We start from the raw sequence: 19,168 nt of genomic DNA on the forward strand, positions 1-19,168 counted from the left end.
AAAAACAGTATTTACTTCGGCTGTCGCGCAACTTCACTTCCCTGTTTTATTGGAACTTAATATGGCCATTGAGTCCCTGTACAGATCGAGCTAGAACTTCGGTCTCTGTATTTGGTGAGTGGAGCCAACGGAGTTCAGCGGAACAACGACCATAACAGAGACCGAAGCTATTGGTCTAATTACGTATATATATACATTAAACCACGGATGGCTGGCTATGTATACCGCTGAATAAAATACTTTCGGACGAGCTGCGGACTGACTGGCACTGTAACGTGGGATCTAACTTGGCTCGACACACGTTAGCTTGCTCCTTGCTACCGATGCACGTCGTGTCCGACCGCGGCCGGGCCCCGCCTTGGGGCCATTGCATGCAGGCATGTCCGCATATGGGAATGATACGATGTAATATCGATGTGGCAGATATGGCAAGTTCCGACTCGGAGTCCTCGTATAAGACACAGTAGAAGTCCGGATCTATTCTAAGTTAGTTGAGCCACATGGCTGATCTGCTTGTTTGTTATGTTAAAACAGTAGTCGAGTACATTTTATTTAAGGTACTTGCCGGCTCAAAACGAAACTCGAATTTCAATTTCATTTTATTTTCCCAGCGTGTTTGTCCCATTGAAGACACCGTTAGAAAAAAATATAGCACCGAAAAAAAAAAAAATCCCCAAAAATCCAAAACCCGAGTGATTTCGAACGCGACGCGACGCGAGTGATTATGATAAGCCTACGGGCCCGTTGTGCATCTCCCCCCCCCCCCCCTGGATCCGCCAGACGAGTGTGTATTAGGAATAGAAGTAGTAGTATTAGTAGTAGTAGTAGAGATAAGAAGAGGTTGTAGAGGTAGAAGTAGTAGTAGAAGAAGAAGTAGTAGTAATAGTAGTAGTAGTAGTAGTATATAGTAGTAGTAGTAGTAGTAGTATATAGTAGTAGTAGTAGTAGTAGTAACAGAAGTAGCAGTTTTTGTTGTAGGAGTAGTAGTCATGGTAGTGTAGTAGTAGTAATAGTAGTGGTATTAGTAGTTATATAATTAGAAGAAGTGTGCCGTTGTATATTAAAATAAACTCCTCCAATTTTTTTGGAAATCTGAGTTTGAACGATATTCCCTCCTCGGTTTTAGTAAATATCAATTTGTAATTAATATCATTGAATAGATTAATTAATTATCTTAAAATGATACCCTATATGATATGATTATGGTTCACATGGAGGTGCAGTGCCTTGAAATGTGGGGCAAGGTCAAAATTAAAAAGTTGCAAAATGACACAATATTGAAAGTCACTGTCTTTTCCGTGGTGATGAGTGAGCTTCTCAGCGGTTTCTTTTGTGTTTTTTTGCACCTTAACATCAACATTAACATGGAATCAAACACACCTCTGCACAAGCAAACACATAACAAACATAAACAAACATGCATGGGTATTTCACGACTCAAACCATGTTATCTCACAGAACCGTCACTACATAAACCACAACAATACATACAAAATGAAGAAGCAGGGGCTTGATTTGAATGGATTTTCATCTCTATTGACACTAGCCTTTTGTCAAGGCCCTCGCGACTTGGCTATATCCTCGTCAGGTAGTGGCTGATACGAGACTAGCGGCCTGGCGATACCCGATAATTGGCGATAAAAAGTGAACGCGCGAGCCGAACGACTTGTCGTGAGGGCCTTTTAGAACCTGACTTGGATTTCTTATGTTAACCATTGTTTCCGAGTCGGAATTGCTACCTGAGAGGTAGCGGCCAATCAGCGAACGTTTCTCGCATGACGTCAGCAATATTAAATATGCAAATATCGACTCTCGCAATTCATCTTGGCTGCCTCCGAGTCCGAAGAATTATTGCTGAAAAGTACAGAAATTGCATCGCAAATGCTGAAAATATCAGCGTTCAAGGAACTACAACTGAGGGCGATTATATTAGTCCTTCGAGGACACGATACGTTCGTAAGTCTCCCCACTGGATATGGCAAAAGTGCCATTTACCAGGCCATCCCGTTGTGCAAGGATTATCTTCGAAATCAGGTCGCAGGCAACCTCCGACCCCGTCAGCGTCGGGTATAATGAACGAACCACGATGGCAGGCAGTGTGAAACTGCTGTTCTGATTGGTCAATATTCGGAGGGAGACTAATTAGCATGCTCATGAATAATTCATAGCAAGCGGTGAAACCCAGGTTCTAAAAGGCCTTCACGACAAGTCGTTCGGCTCGCGCGTTCACTCGGGTATCGCCAGTAATCTTCGTAGGCCGCTAGTCTCGTTTCAGCCACTACCTGACTAGGATAGAGCCAAGTCGCGAGGGCCTTGACAAAAGGCTATATTGACACAGACAAAATAATCATGTTTCAATATTGACCCTTTATGACTACTTCTACTCGTTTTGCAGCTTTTCAATTCAGACCTTATCCAACATTTGTTAATCCTGCTCTTTTTGTGATGGCATGATCATATAAAAAAACATGGTATCATTTAAAAGGAGATTAAATTATCTTTTGACTGATATCAAATATGCATTGTGTAAAATTGGGAGTTGGAAGAAATAAATGGCCAAACTCAGATTTCCAAACTTTTTTCTGCTCGTTTTGCAGCCTTTCAATTCAGACCTCATCCAACACTTTTGAATCCTGCTCTTTTCGTGATGGCATGATCATAACAAGCATGGTATCATTTAAAAGAAAATTAAATGATCTTTTGAATGATGTCAAATATGCATTGTGTAAAATTGGGAGTTGGGAGAAATTGATGGCCAAACTCAGATTTCCAAACGTTTTTTGAGGGGTTAGTATTGTATTATCACTTTACTATTCCAGGGATTGGAGTTCTATCACAATGAGATGCATTTAGTAGCTCTAATTGCGATTGGTTTAATTTCATGCAAAGGGTTTGTAGAATAACTATTTTATGTTACGTATACGTATTAGCCTTCATGTAGGCCTATCATTATCGGAAGGCCATGTTTCATGACATCATCTTACCGCTGGACAGGACTCATCCCTTAGTGTAATTTTCAAGTCATGCAATTCACTGTTGTCGGATTGTTTTGCTGAAATTACACAACATACGTCTTTTCCAAAAAAATGCTTGCCCATGTTGAATACCGCAAACCACTTGCAAAATTCGGCAATATGCAAATGTAACACTTTCTCGCGTACAACCACTGCAGGAATGTCTTGGACATTATCAGAAATCAAGTCGATTGTTGTCATCTCGCCATCTGAAATTAAGAAATTCGAAGGTTTGTATTTAATTTTTTTTCACGAGGGGTGACGTCGTATAAAACTTGGAAGAAAGTACTATTTTGTACTTGTAATCTTAACAAAGGCAATACATATGTTTTAAGGCTACGGAATACTTAAAATTCATTTAAAATGTTAACCAAACACGATATGTGGAGTTGTGCAAACTAAATCATTTTATCATTCACATTACCAAGTCCATAATGAATGCATCATATCACCATTATATAATACCATTAATACAAGAATGAATATAAATGTTTGATATGCAGAACCTCAGAGTGAAAATATAGTTTATGATATCCAGAACCTTAGTCTTTAAAAATTGTTTGACATAACTAATTGGACTTACCATGGCAATGATAGAGAACCATTTGCATTGGTGATGCATCGGTTATCCTGGCACAGTGGGGCAACTTGATTTGAACGGGTTTCTTGAATTTAAGACCACCTGGCTTGAGCTCCACGCCGAAGCTCGCCAACATTTCTCCTTCTCTTAGCCATGGTCCAGATGGGCCTTCAATTAATTTAATGCTTATCTCTTGATCATCATCAAGTGCACCAGGTGGTATCATCATATGGGTGTTGTATATGTTGAGATCAATTTGTCCCCCTTCTGGTCCTATGACTTTCCTGCCAGAGCGTCTAATGTCCTCGCCTTTATGATCTAGAGCTAATATCGATTACAAGAATGAAGATACTATGAATTAATATTTCGATGGGGGCTGAATTATACTACAAATACATGCATCAAGTTAACAGGCTCCATTTCTAGACAAATAAGCAGTCAGTACTTTGTTGAAACGGTTATTGTTAAATATACATGTATCCTCAATTTAGACTTAAATTGACATCCCAGACCTAACAGTAATCACCAATTTCATGGTATGAAAATGGGAAGACGCAATTAGCAGACGAGATAAAACATGCGGAACTCATTCTGAAAAAACAATAACATATGATTCTGCCCCATTCCGATTTTTTTTTTAAGAATATCCTTGACATGTGGAACGTTTCAGATCATGGCTACACTTTGTTCAACTGCTTAACATCGAAATAAAAAGAATGGAAAAACAAATTACCGGCTAGTGCATCAGATCTCTCTTCTTCGGGTATCCTATTTTGAAAGATACAAATGATAAAATTAAGGTAAGACTTAACGGTTTACTTCAGCTGATTATTCGAGCATCAAAAACATTTCAAGCTTGAGGCTTGAACTAAAATCTCAACTTAAGATTATTTCATTCTCCTTAAACTTGAGCCCAAAAAGTTATTCTACACCTGTAAAATCGTTGGGAAATTAATGAGCGAATCTTTAACCGACATTGCATAACATTTACTGTCCACTATTGCTTAAAGGACAAGTCCAACCCAACAAAAAGTTGATTTGAATAATAAAAAAAATCAAACAGGCATAACACTGAAAATTTCATCAAAATCGGATGTAAAATAAGACAGTTATTACATTTTAAAGTTTCGCTTAATTTCACAAAACAGTTATATGCACATCCCGGTTGGTATGCAAACGAGGGAACTGATGACATCACTCACTCACTATTTATTTTGTATTTTATTACATGAAATATGAAATATTCTAATTTTCTCCTCATTTTCCTGTGAAACAAAGTTTTATTTCTCCCTGAACATGTTGAATTACCATTGTTTAACATTTTATGGGTGAGACAAGTTGGTCCTTATTGCAAATTATGCAAAAGGAAAATGGACAACTAAAATTCCCCCACCTTTTGTATGACTAGTGATAATAGTGATGTTCAAGGCAAAATTACACAACCATCGAATGCCAACAAAAATTACCCACCTACTGGTTATGGGATGAGAGTTCACAACTCTTATCCTCATATAATGCTGGTAAAATGTCAAATATTTGAGTAAAGTTAATCACTCAATGATGGTTAAATAACTTGATTTTTTTAACCAACATAACATTTAACAACAAATTTGCCAACATTTTAGTAATCTATTTGGAAAAGTAGTAACAAATTTTATTGGCACTTCTACCCCCTCCCCCTCTCTCTCTCTCTCTCTATTCCTCTCTTTCACACACACTCACTTGAATCTGCACTATACACTCTAACCTGTTTCCATTTCACTTCATCTACTTTTCCACTCAACATTTTACTCTCAGATCTAGTCAGGTTTACTAGTTATATATAAATGCGATATACAGGCTAGATACATGTAACAGAAATGGTGGAAGTACGGTCAACATCGGAATACCGAAAGTTTTTGATACCTTAAAACAAGAAGCTGCCAGATCTTGTTGCAGGCGTAGTGTATCGGTGTGTAACCACTTGAATCAAATATCTCATAGTTGGCTCCCCGATCTAGAAGGTAGACGATAAGCTTCTCATTCGTTGTAAGTGTTTGGTACTCAGGGTGCACTATTGAAACCTGAAAAGGATGTTATTACATTTATGTTACATAATATAAAAATACTTACCAAGATTTTCTTATTTACGAGATAACTGGATATACTCATTTGATTTGCTAGTTCATTACGATTAACTTGCACGCCGAATAAAAAGTACACAATTTTCCTGCGCGCGCGCAGCATCTTCCTATGAACGCACTATCCAAAGATCATCGCGCAAATTGGCGTCAATTTCCTCTCATGAGCCTCCACGCAATACATGTTGCAACGCAATGCGAGGGGTAGGTGGGAGTGTTCAAATGAGTATATCCAGTTATCTCGCAAATAAGAAAATAATGGTAAGTATTTTCATAATTTACTATCAATAACTGGGATATACTCATTTGATTTGCGAGACCAACACGGATTCAACGTGAAGGGAGGCATGTCTAGACTAAGAAAGTGCGTACAAAATAGGGAGATGAAGACACGAAGGCCGCTGCCTTAAGGACAGAGGAGGCAAATAAGGCCTCATGCGAAGTAAAGTCCTTAAGTACAAGGAAGTGAAGGAATTAGGAGAGCGCCAAAAGGCGGTCCTCAAGATGTCGTCTACGACGATTCCATTGAAAAGAGCCTCAAGAAGAAGCGATACTTTAGTATCATGGGCCCTCGGCCTAGTGTCAGAAGGAGAACATCATCACCAACTGACTTGATCGTTTCAACAATCCAGCGTGAAATGATATCTCGAGAAGCTGCCGCGAACGGTTCGCGCGACAAAACAACCAACTAAACAGAGTTGGGAATTGTCTGAAGAATGGCAAACAAAGACAAGGGTAAGAAGTCACGCCTAATCTACGCCAATCCCGACAAATGTCCGGGAGCGATGCATAAGTATGCAAAGCTACGTACTGTAAATGGTTACAGATAAACGGATACAAGAGGGATCTCGACTGATAGACAGACGAAAGATACCCTGAATACCGACCCAAGAGGGAGTTAGTCAAGCGTCAAGAACGACCGACAGGCGCCATGACGGACTAAACCATACAAGCTCAACGTTTGAGAAGATACTCAAGAGTTTGTAAGATTCGGATTGAAGGTATTAATCATCCGTAACCGGAGGGATGATAATCGCCGATGATCAATAAACGATCCGACTTTGTTGAAAAAATCGACAAGAATCGTGATCGGAAGACTGAAACTTGTACGGTTCAGTGAGTGATCAATCAATCAAACCGAGAAGGCAAAAGTGGGGCTAATAAAAACCACGATCGGGTCACCGGCTTAATAAAATGAAGCCAAGCCGCAGCAATGCAAACGTAATGAATGCGAGATATCTCAGAAGCCCCCGCGTGGGAGAAAGCGCCCAGAAGTCGATCTCTGTCTCAAATGCGTGAGGGCAGAACATCTGCAGAATTCTGATAGAGAGCTGTGGCAGGACGTTTCCAGCGGTCCGATAAGGACATGGAACGGCAGAGAGTAAGGTTGAAGTAAACCACTCGTAAGGCAGTCAATGTGTCGAGAAAAACGACTGAGTGCCATCCTGTTAATAAAGAAACTGCCACGGACCTGCTGTCTATGTGGAATAGAACAGTCTGGTCAAACAGCTCAACTGGGCGTGTCGGAGAAAAAAAGCGGCTCGCATCACGACATAACATGTGTGATAGACCGAGCGGTCGAGAGAGGACCCCGGATCCGATAGGTTGCCCTCTCAAAAACAGCCAAACATTCTCACGAGAGAAGAAAGGCATGCGGTATGTAAGAAATTCTTAACTCCAATCTACAGGCCCGCCTAGGGGGTAGAATGGAGAGAGTTACCGCTGAAAGAGCCGTCGCCGTAAGCGATGCCCGGTCAAACTATGAAGCTTGACGTAGAGGGCGAATTCCGAATTCGGGAGTACCTGCATATTAATGGGGGATACCCATGCAGGTGAACTCGCCGACGGCTCCCCAGAGTGCGGGCTGGCGGGAGAAATCTCAATCCGCTCAATGCCCGACACCGGCAATAAGACCGACAGAAAGCAGCAAAGCGACTTTCGGGGGCTTGACGACTTGCTGGGTGAGCCCAATACGTCGGCAGCACCTGTACATATTGTGAAATCACCCGTGCGGGTGAAAGGGCCGGCAATTTCATAGAAAAGGGCCGGCAGCTGGTGCGATGCTGCTGATAAGCCCGGCCGTCGCGTAGCGGCGGTCTATAGTGACGGAGAACACGAGGGTAAGAACCCGTAATGCTCGGGGACGTATTGATGCAACCTGTAAGGATGCAAAGTCCAGCCGTCGGTCACCGAGAGCTTGCCGACATGTTGGGGCTTGAAAGCCGTATGTCGGAAGCACCTGCATAGAAACGGGGGTCACCGTGTAGGTGAGCAGCGTTTCAATAAAAGCCCGGCGTGAGAGGTGACTGCTTGAACCGCACGGTGCTTAGCACGGCGGCTGAAGCTGACATGAAGCGTGGGGGGAATTACCCGCACTGCTCGTGGGCGTGTGAAGCAACATGAGAGTTGCAACGCCTGACCCACAATTATCGGGAGTCTGGTGACATAATGGGGGGGGGGGATTTCCCTTGCAGGTTCGTGAGCCGGCGAATCATGAAATTGCCGGTGACTCTCCGAGGTGTGAAATGGCGAATGTCTGCTTGACCTGCCCGGTGCTCGACACGGCGGTTTTAGCTGACGGGGAGCATGAGGATAAAAATCCGTGATGCTCGAGGGCGTTCTGTTGTAACATGAAGTTACAACGCCTGGCCATCGGCACAAGAATCAGAAAGAAAGGTCTGCCCGCGAAGCGGGGTTAGCGACCTAGAATTTCTTCTTCTTCCTCTTCTATGCGGCCCCCGCCGGGGGGGGGCAGAAGAGGGCACAAGGGACAGGGGGACGTGATATCTCGCATGAGAAAAGTCACCCAAATCTGATCAAGCCGTTCCGGCACATGAACGCTAATTCCATGGTTCCACCTTTAAGGGCACGTGGACGCGATTCCACGGTTCCACCCTGATCAGATAATCATGAGATTGACGGGGTCGAGCTCACGTGTCTCTAGCGACTAGGGGCTGGTAGCCCTTTGCTAATGCTCCCTGACGGAAATTGACAAAGCATCGAGCCTAGTCTGTGCCGGGAAAAGAGTCCCACGCTCCTAACCCGGACTTGTCGGACCCGATAGCCGGTTGGTCAGTAGTACAACACTCCCGAAAATAGGTTCAGGTCCCGTCGATGGAGCCTTGGCTATCACCTTTCAGGCACGTGGCCGCAGCGCCACGGTTCCACCCTAAAACGCTCGGGCACGTGGGCGCGGTTCCACCCTCTTGGGCACGTGGACGAGACTCCACGGTTCCCCCCTTTTTTTCAGGGCACGTGAACGCAAACCACGGTTCCACCCTTTATAGAGCCCTACGCAAAGTGTCTCTCTTGCCCTCATACTCACCGCCGCTGATCACGGGGACAAATACCATGTCTGGTTCTCTCCCAGCGGCAGGTTTGGAGTCCACAAGAGATGAGTCGAAAGAGCTCATCTACCTGGTAAGTTCTTAACCTGAAAGAACAAAGGGAGGGGCGAAAACAGAGAGGGGGCGGAGGGGTGGGTGGGCAAGAAAGGTCACAAAACAAGACCCCTTTCAGAAATCATTAATAAAATTAATAACTCAGGTAATTAACAAACAGGACCAACTTCTTAAACGAAGAGCAGGATCAGCCAAGAAAAAAACACAAGGTTTTTTTTTTTTTTTTTGGACAAAGGTCGAAAAAGAAACAAGTAATAGGAGCTGATCTGAAAGGAAGAAGTAAAGGCTTACTTCCTTTAAACTGAAAAGCCGAAAACTAATTAGCGAAAACAAGGACGCTAATAAAAACAAAAGGAGGGCTTCCCAAAAAAATTTAAGAGAAATTTTTTTTTTAAAGACAAGTCCAAAAAAAAAATTAAATACAAAATAATTATTATAATTGATTTATAATTAAACAATTAACCAATCAGTTAATTAAATAATTAATTAATTAATTAATCAATCAAGAACAAAAGATTGATTGAAACATAAAGAGAACAATCAACCGACTCAAAATAAGAACAACAACAAAGTTGAAAACAAGTTTGAGAACAAACAAAGGACGACGCTCCTACCTGTCCAGCATAGCCTAAGCTGTGGAGAGGGAAATAAATAAATTCAATTCAAGACGAGGCAAAGGAGCAAGTCAAGAATTAAAAGAATTATAAGGGATTATAAAGAAAAAAGGAGGCGTCGCATCAATGCCCGCGGCACGCAGGAGAGCGCGGAGCTGCGGGGAAGGGAAGCGGAGGCAACCCGTCTGTGAGAAAACGAAACTGACGGTTTGTAACTCACACAGATTATTTGAAGAAAACGTGAATAAATAACACGAAGGCTCCGCGCAAAGAGATATAACTGAAATCAATCTAAAGCCGAAAGGCAAAGGATTGAAATAGGCAGTAAATATATACATAAATATGTCAACAACGGACATTTTAAAAAAGCAAAGTGGGAGTATACTCAGCTTACGTCTGATCACGGCGGCAGGCGAAAGTAAAAGAGGAAATGGACGCCAATTTGCGCGATGATCTTGGGATAGTGCGTTCATAGGGAGATGCAGCGCGCGCGCATGAAAATGTGTATTTTTTTATTCGGCGTGCAAGTTAATCGTAATGAACTAGCAAATCAAATGAGTATATCCCAGTTATTGATAGTAAATTGTATTTTCTCTTTCTATTATTTTTCCAATAGATTTTAAAATAAACATTGTGAAAAAAAATAGGTTTGAATATAGATACCAAAGGGTAGAAAGTCTCTTTTACAATTATAAACTCCATTTATTGTGAAAAGGGTAAAACAGCATGAATTCTGCATTTTATCCAGAAATAAAATGTTGAACCTGATTATGTTGAGCCATGTGGCAAAACAATTCAAACGTAGACAGAAAAACCGGTAAAAACAGTAATTGTTTACTGGTTTCCAGTAGAATTATGCTGGACCAGCTAATTTTTATCTGGACCAGTAAAAAAAATCCACTGGAGACTGGAGTTTTATCAATACATTTCATTTCAAGCAAAGTAGTACTAGCAGAATGTTTTTTTTTAACAAACTCGTGTTACTTGTACAATATATAATATAATGGACCAGTAAGGCCAGTAAGACCAATAAACCGATGTTCCACTTCCAGAGTTACCAGTTGAAATTCTACTGGTCCAGTTGAACTGAGCCTCAATTTATATTGTCTGTCTAAGTTCATTGGAATTATTTTGACCAATTTACTTCGTTCTGTTGAAAATGAAATAAATTGAAATTGAAGTGAATTGAAAAATTAATTGAACTTTGGAACATAATTGAAGTGACCTTGTGAAATATTCCTCACCTGTTCAAAACCAGTTGTATCCTGGACAGTTTTGTCAGAGCTTCCCCAGACAGTTACTGCTAAATGCAGGCAGGTCTTGCCATCATTGGTTTGAATGTTAATGTTTGCTCCGAATTCCACTAGAGCTTCAATAACTGGTGAGAATCCACCTTCTACTGCTAGATGAAGCGGTGTTTTCCCTTGAGCGTCTTCCTTGTTAACAAGAGGACCATCCTGTATTCAAATTGATTTAATGGTAGAAACAGTAAACTGATAACCAAAGAGCGTTAGGGCAATATCATAATTTTAGTTCTATGACCGTGCGATCATGGACCTGGGAAGCGGGGGTGCTGGAGCAACCCCAAGATTTTCCAAGGGGGTGCTGCCTGTATTATTATCCATAGGCAGCACCTCCCGGAATTCTGGTTGGTGTGTCACATAGGAGAAATGTATGGAAAATGACCAACATCTTGTGTTGAAACCCCTTTTTGGCTTATATCAAATTTCTTGGCACCAAAACGACCTTCCTTTTGTAGTTAAACCTTGATTTACTTGTCAAATTTACATAGGCGGATCCACGGGGGTCTAAGGGGCCCGGGGCTCCCTATTGGCGGAGCAAAAAAGAGGGGGAAGGCGTTTTAAAAAAGAAAAAAAGGCAAAAGAGAGGAGAAAATAAGAGGATGAAGAAGAGTGAATAAAATAAGGTGAGGGGATGACTTGGAAAATAAAATTTAAAAAATATTTCATGTCACTATATAAAGTTTCGCTCGCGCTTCGCATTTGCCTTGCATGTTTGATGAGATAGGCCTGCATGAGATTCTTCCTCAATAGGCTGATATGGAGCTTAAAATATCAAGTTTTGAAGTCAATATACAAAATATATTTCAGCTCCAACATCGAGCTTTAAACATTTTGTTTGATTTATGAATTGATTTAAAAAAAAGTGCTCTGTAAAATGTCCATTTTATTGCATTAGTATCAACATTTTCAGCTTGCGCTGCGTGCTCGCGTTATTTGATTTGTCAGGTACCTATTCTCTTCGTGTATTCCACAAAGATATCAAAATATCCCTTAATTTTCAGGTTTGATTGTAAAAAACTATCAGCCAGCGTTGCCTATTCGCATTTTGATTGGTGAGTAATATACATCTCAATAATTTCCTCTATGATAATAAGCAATTTTTAAACAAACTACTTAAAATCCCCTTTTCATGACATTGCAATATGCGCTCTCAATAGTTTGTAAAAAAAATCAATTAACCCATGCATCCTATTCATAATTACAAAAGTGCTTAAAATATCCAGTTTTCTGGAATTAATGTCAACAAAATTTCGAGCTGTCATTAGGCTCATTAGATTAACATTAACATTTTCATGAATTCCTAATAATTGAATTGTCCTTTTTTCAGAATGGAATATCTCGCAATTTAGGACGAGGAATAGAAGAAAGTCATCATTTCTATATGATGACAAAATGTCCTTAGAATGTCCAGGTCCTAGGTCAACGCTTCGCGCTCACATCATTTATTAAGAGCGATCCATAACATCCACTTCACGCTTTTCCTACACAGTGCTTGAATTAGTGCTTAAATTAACCCTTTTTGGCCTGCCTTTTTCAGATAGGAATATCAAATATTTTCAGCTAGCGCTTCGCGATCACATTATTGATTTTCATGATAGAAAATATATTTATATCGAATGCCCAGATACTAGGTATAAATCTTAAACATACGCACGCATGTTTTTTGAGATACACAGCTTATTCTTTATTTAAAACATGCTTAATTTATCCAGTTTCAGACTAAAATTTTCTGCTCGCACTTGATTTAGGATACCCAATTACCCATTCTTTTCATGATTTAAGAACATGAATAGAGTGACCCGTTTTTAGGTCTAAATCTCATTTTCCCCGCTTACGCTCACGCTTCGCGCATGCATTGTTTATGTATATGCCTATCCTGCCCATGACTACAAAATGTGCTTAGACTTTCCATTTTTTTAGGGTGGAATGTCAAAGATTTTCAGCTCGCTTTATTTCATTATTGAATATGTATCGCTTCATGGCTAACTACAAACACTCCTTAACAGGTCCCTTTTCGATCAATTACATGTATATACGGATTTGTTCAGGATCACAAACATTGCCCAGAGCGTTCGATTTTCAGGACAGGATACATGAAATTTCCAAAAAAAGCTCGTGCTTTGCGCTAGCACTATTTTAATATAAAGCAAATAAGTGGCTGTTACGAAGAAACAAACAAAAATCATCTTTGAGTGGCCGATCGGGTAAAAAAAGGGTGACATTTTTTCGCCCCCCCCCCTCTTATTGGCGAAAGCTGGATCCGCCCCTGTTGTTATATATAACTTTATTTGCAAATCTGCACATTAAAGGAATACACTATACGCCCAGGACACTTCCCTATAATGAGAAAATGTAGGGCAATAAAATTCACTATACAGAAAAAAAATCTTAGAATATCATACAATAATCAACATATCACATAAATATAGAGACACCAGTAGGTGCCTCTGGGGGACCGCAACAGGCACGACGCAAGCTGAGACCGGTCAAACGCCAGCCAAAGAGCCGCTAATGACCTTTAAAAAGCGTCATGTATGGCGCCGTCCCTCATTGGCCTGGAACCTTGACAAAGTTGACAGTCGCTGTCTTATTTTAAAAAAAATGAAGACCAAATGTAAATAATGACTTATTGATAGTCAGAAAGTGAGTGGGGATAAAATTAATCCGGGTCAATATCAATATAGAGTAAAATACTGGGAAATGCACCGAGGTGAGCAAAGGGAATGAAAATGGAGTCCGTCTATGTACTTGAAACACGAAGAGGGAGTTTGGTTTCCCACATATTCAGATTTTTTGAGAAATAAATGACAAAAGATGACACAATGGCCAATTTTGATATATTGATTTCACAAGATCGAGGATCTCGTCTGTTTGTCTTCTTTCCTCGTCTTCTTGTCATCTTGACTCCATTTAAGATTTTCATCCATGAAGACCTTACAAGACATCGTCAGTCCCTCGTCAACGCTGCTAACAAATCTGATCTGATATCGAAGGTATACACAACTGATGGTAGAGTCAAAGCCCTTGTGAAGGCAACACAAAGATGGGTAACTATCACTTCTGAAAACCAAATAGAAAAACTGTAGACTCATGAAAACTACACTAGTTCAAATATGAACGTAATGCTCAGATTATATGAACCTAGCTTTCCCGTGCATTTTTTTGTAATAAATCCGTTAGAAACAATCAGAAAGCTATCCTTTGTGTTAAATGTTCAAAATGGTCTCATTTGAAATGTGGAAATGTTTCAGATAATATTTTTATGTCGACGATTGACTGGATTTGTAATAAATGTTTAATGAATGAACTTCCTTTTTACGTTGAAAATTCACCTCAAAAAGATATAAATGTACCTCTAACAAGAGAATCTCAAGATAATTCTAACGAGAACTCTAAATTACAAAAATATAAATTCCCAACAGAGAGGGGAATTAAAGTATCACACCTTAATGTTCACAGTTTAAGGAATAAAAAGGATGAAATAGAGTTGTTTTTAGATTCTAATCCATATGATATTTTTTCAATGTCTGAAACCTGGTTGGACAATGATTTTCCCTCTGGAAGCTTACATATAAATGGATATAACTTAGAGAGAAAAGATAGAACTTGTGGAGCTGGTGGTGGTGTTGGTTGCTATATTAAATCAAATATTACCTATAAAAGGAGAAATGACCTTGAAAATATTTCTTTGGAATTAATGTGGATAGAAATCCAAATAACCAACCAGAAATCATACCTACTAGGTATTGTGTATCGCCCTCCCAAGGCAACAATAGATGTGTTTGAAGAATTAGAATATAACATTGAAAACGTTTGTAATATAAGTAATAAAATACTAATCACAGGAGACATGAATTGTAATATGTTAACAAACAACCTTTTGTCTCGGAAAATCACAGACTTGTGTGACTCCCTTCAGTTTAGACAAGTGATCACAGAGCCAACCCGCATTACTCCATACAGTGAAACACTAATTGATCTTTTTCTTATAACTGATAGCCTGGGTACATTGCCGTGTGGTGTTCAATCGGTCGGTATAAGCGATCATTCATTGATATATATAAATCTCAAAGAAAAGAAATTGAAATCCTATCCGAAGATTACAACTATGAGATCTTTTCGTAACTATGATTCAGAAAACTTCAAAGATGATCTTACTTTATTAAACTGGGATGAATTATTTTCAGACAAAGAAAACGTTAATATGATGTGGTTAACTTTTAAAGATAAGTTCATTGAACTGTGTGACAAACATGCGCCTTATGTTAGTATAAGAAAAAATAATAAACCTGCTCCATGGATAACAAATGAATATTTAATTCTTAGAAGAAACAGAGAATTTTACAAATCTAAATTCGACTATTTTAAATCTATTGGAGATATAGAGAAAATTAATTACTTTTGGTCTGAATATAAACATATTCGTAATAAAATAAACAATATGAATAAAAAATTAAAACGTGAATATTACAGCAATAAATTTAAAGATTTCTCAAGTGATCTGAAACAAAAATGGAAAACAATAAAAGAGCTTTTGCCAAAAAGTAAAACCAATGATAAATATAATCTACAATTTGAGGGTAAAATTATAGAGAATAGTAATGAAATTGGTAATGTTTTCAATCATATATTCAATACTGTGGGAGACAGAATTAGTAATTCAGACACACAAAGGACAGAAGTAGATGTTGAAGATGTAGATGATCCATGCACTAGAAATATACCCAATGTTGATACGATATTTTGTTTTACAGAAATAAGTGAAGAATTTGTATTGAAAGAGCTTAAAAATATTGATACGACTAAAGCTTATGGTCTCGATGACCTTCACCCTCGATTAATCAAAGACGCTGCAGATTTTATTGTAGGACCTCTAACCTATATATTTAATTTCTCACTTTAAACTGGTTGTGTTCCAAATGATTTTAAATCAGCCAAAATAATACCAATACATAAAAGTGGTGACACGTCACAACCAATGAACTACAGACCTGTATCGATTCTGTCGGTAATTGGAAAAATTCTTGAGAAGGGAATTCATAAACAGTTGTATAAATATTTAAACGACCATTCACTGCTTACTGATAATCAATCGGGATTTCGACCATTTCATTCCACAAATTCTTGCCTCCTTGACATTACTGAATATATTTTACAAAATATGAGCTCTGGCTACCTAACGGGTGCTGTATTTTTAGACCTTCGGAAAGTTTTCGATGTGATTCCGCATGATAAACTATTTAAAAAAATGTTATTGTATGGTATACGAGGTACTGAATATAACTGGTTCCAATCATATTTAACAAACAGAATACGACGTGTCTCCATTGATAATGTTTTAAGTGATCCTCTCTTTGTTAAAACAGGAATTCCCCTAGGCTCGACCATTGGGCCATTGATTTTTAGCTTATATATTAATGATATTTGTGAAATTATTAATATACCACTTAATAAAATATCGTTATATGCAGATGATACCGTTATTTTTTGTAAATCAAAAAATAAAGAAAATTTGGAAATAACACTTCAATCTCAATTTAATATGATAGTTGAATGGATGAGGGTAAATCAAATGTATATTAATGTCGAAAAAACCAAAGTTATGGTATTTGGTACTACTAAAAAGATTAATAAATGCAAAATCAATATTTCATGTAATAACTCATACTTAGAAAAAGTTGACAACGTAAAATACCTAGGAGTAATTATTGATTCTTCGATGAAATGGTCAAAACATATTGATGCACTTGTAAGCAAACTCTCACGTTTCACTGCATGTATACGTCGAATTAAGATTTATCTAACACATAAAACAGTAACTGATTTATATTATTCTATGTTTGTACCACACCTTGATTATTGCAGTATTATTTGAGGAACCTCAACGAAGCATAATATTACCAAACTACAACGAGCTCAAAATAGATACGCTAGAATGATTTTGAATGTCGATAGATATACACCAACTAAGGTTCTGTTACATACCCTAAATTGGCAATCCGTCCAACAACGTATAAAATTCAATTACTGTATAATGATGTATAAAATAATTAATAACCTTGTACCAATGTATCTAACAAGACTCGTTTCCTATAGACCAATTTATTACTCTACAAGATATGCTGCAACCAATCCTTTACATGTCCCAACACCTAGAACAGAATATATGAAATCAACTTTTTCTTATCAAGCAATCGTAATTTTTAATACCCTTCCTTTAAATATACAAACTTGTGGATCATTTATTATTTTTAAGAAGCATTGTAAACAACTAAGTTTAGAATTTTAGTTCATTTTTAAAGTAAACTGAATACATTTTAACTGAATTCCGATATAATCATATGTGATAGTCATAGTGGGCTTTATAGTGGGGTTGGGGATGGGGAGGGATTGTTGTTGTTTTCTTTCTTTAAATGTTTTATTGTACTCTATATTTTTATATATGTTTACCTTTTTAGCATTTTTTTTTCTTTTTACTTGATGTTAATAAAAAAATCGAAGATAAGACCGCCATTATGACGTTAACTGGCGTTAACTGATTTTATTGTATTACTCTATTTTTAGTATTTCTATTTTTTATCATGCTGGTATAATTTGTTGTTCTCTGGTTTTTATAGTTGCTTTCTCTGTATATTGTATGTAATGTTTTACTCTTTTTACATTGTATGATATTGTAATATTTTATTGTTAACATTTTAACAGGGCTCTCTTGTAAAGCAGTTGTATACTGAAGAGACTACCCTGGGTAAATAAAACAAAATAAATAAATAAATAAATAAAAATTTCTCTTCTTCTCATCTCGTGTTCTGGGGCACTTTTAAGCTTCCGTACTAGTGCCACTAGACCACTATTGTTATACAGATTCACACAGAAAAAGAAAAAGTGTTGGAAATATTAAGACAACTTCGGAAATATAGACAACCACAAAATTAAACGAAACGATTGAAATCTAGTCTATCGCGAATAGCCATCTTGTATTCTCGGCACCAACAAGTTGACTTGCCGAGTTCCAACAACTCGTCATCTTGTCTTCTCGTCCTGACAAAGTCGACTTAACGAGATTGAGGATCTTGTGCTGTTGTCTTCTCATTATCAATAAACTGACTTGACAAGATCGAGGATCTCGTCTTCATGTCTTCTTTCCTCGTCTTCTTGACATCCTGACTCTTTTTTTCGTCTTCTCATCTCGTCTTCTGGGGGCACTTTTAAGCTTCCGTACTATTGCCACTAGACCACTATTGTTATTAGACGAAATGATGGTTGAACGAGACGGTAATTGGACCGCGCATGGCAACAATACCAAATGGTTGTTAGCCGAAATGGGTTTAGAAAAAGTGATTGTAGACCAACTGCATTTAGACAAAATGGAATGTGGACGAAATGAAAGACCAAGTGGTCTAATTAGACCAGTTGGCTATTAGACCAAAAGGTAATAGACGTAATAATATTGGAAAAAGTGGCTATTTTGCCAATTGGCAAAAATACAATTACACCAGCTGATAAAAAACAAAATGGCTATTAGACGAAATGATATTAAGCCATGTGATTGTGGACAGAATTTTGACTAAATTGCAATAAATCGATAAATATCCATACAAAGAGTAATCCAGGGCCCCGTCTTACAAAGAATTACGATTGATCCAATCAATCGCAACTATGGACGGTCAGCAACGTCAACATGTATTATGCTCGTTTGTTCCAAATATTTTCTAACTATGATGTATATTCATGCATTCATTGTTTTCTTGAAAATTCACTGTGCTTCTCTTTGTTTGCAAAGGACATTGTACCAATCTCCTATAGAAAAAATTATGACACTGATGGATTTCCATAGAGTTACGATTGATTGGATCAATCGTAACTCTTATCGTAAGACAGGGCCCTGATTTCCAAATCACTTAATTCTCTTTCTCATGTCTAAACATAAAGATAAAGAGTGGGAAGGTAAACAAAATCAAAACAAAAAAAATACTTTTAAAAAGTTAGGCCTATTCCTTCCAGCATCAAAACAGTGGTCATAAATTTCCCTGCAAAAGCTTTGAATATGGGAGCCGAACGACCCTCGATCGCCCCCACCTCCCAGACAAATGAGTATAACTGGAAGGGAAATGGGAAAAAGATAGAACGAAAATTAT

General features: G+C 38.4%; 1 protein-coding gene across 1 annotated transcript in view; it reads right to left on the reverse strand.

Moving 5' to 3' along the window:
• The window catches only part of LOC129263123 (poly [ADP-ribose] polymerase tankyrase-2-like), a 37,871-nt gene that overhangs the window by 8,811 nt on the left and 9,892 nt on the right, over positions 1 to 19,168 (reverse strand). The window contains exons 2-5 of the mRNA XM_064100479.1: positions 10,974 to 11,186; positions 5,500 to 5,657; positions 4,328 to 4,362; positions 3,598 to 3,918 (exon numbers count right to left, since the gene is read on the reverse strand). Coding sequence (XP_063956549.1) covers positions 3,598 to 3,918; positions 4,328 to 4,362; positions 5,500 to 5,657; positions 10,974 to 11,186 — 727 coding nt within the window. The remainder of the gene's footprint in view (positions 1 to 3,597; positions 3,919 to 4,327; positions 4,363 to 5,499; positions 5,658 to 10,973; positions 11,187 to 19,168) is intronic.

Source organism: Lytechinus pictus, chromosome 6, assembly GCF_037042905.1.
Source record: "Lytechinus pictus isolate F3 Inbred chromosome 6, Lp3.0, whole genome shotgun sequence".
Lineage (NCBI taxonomy): Eukaryota > Metazoa > Echinodermata > Echinoidea > Temnopleuroida > Toxopneustidae > Lytechinus > Lytechinus pictus.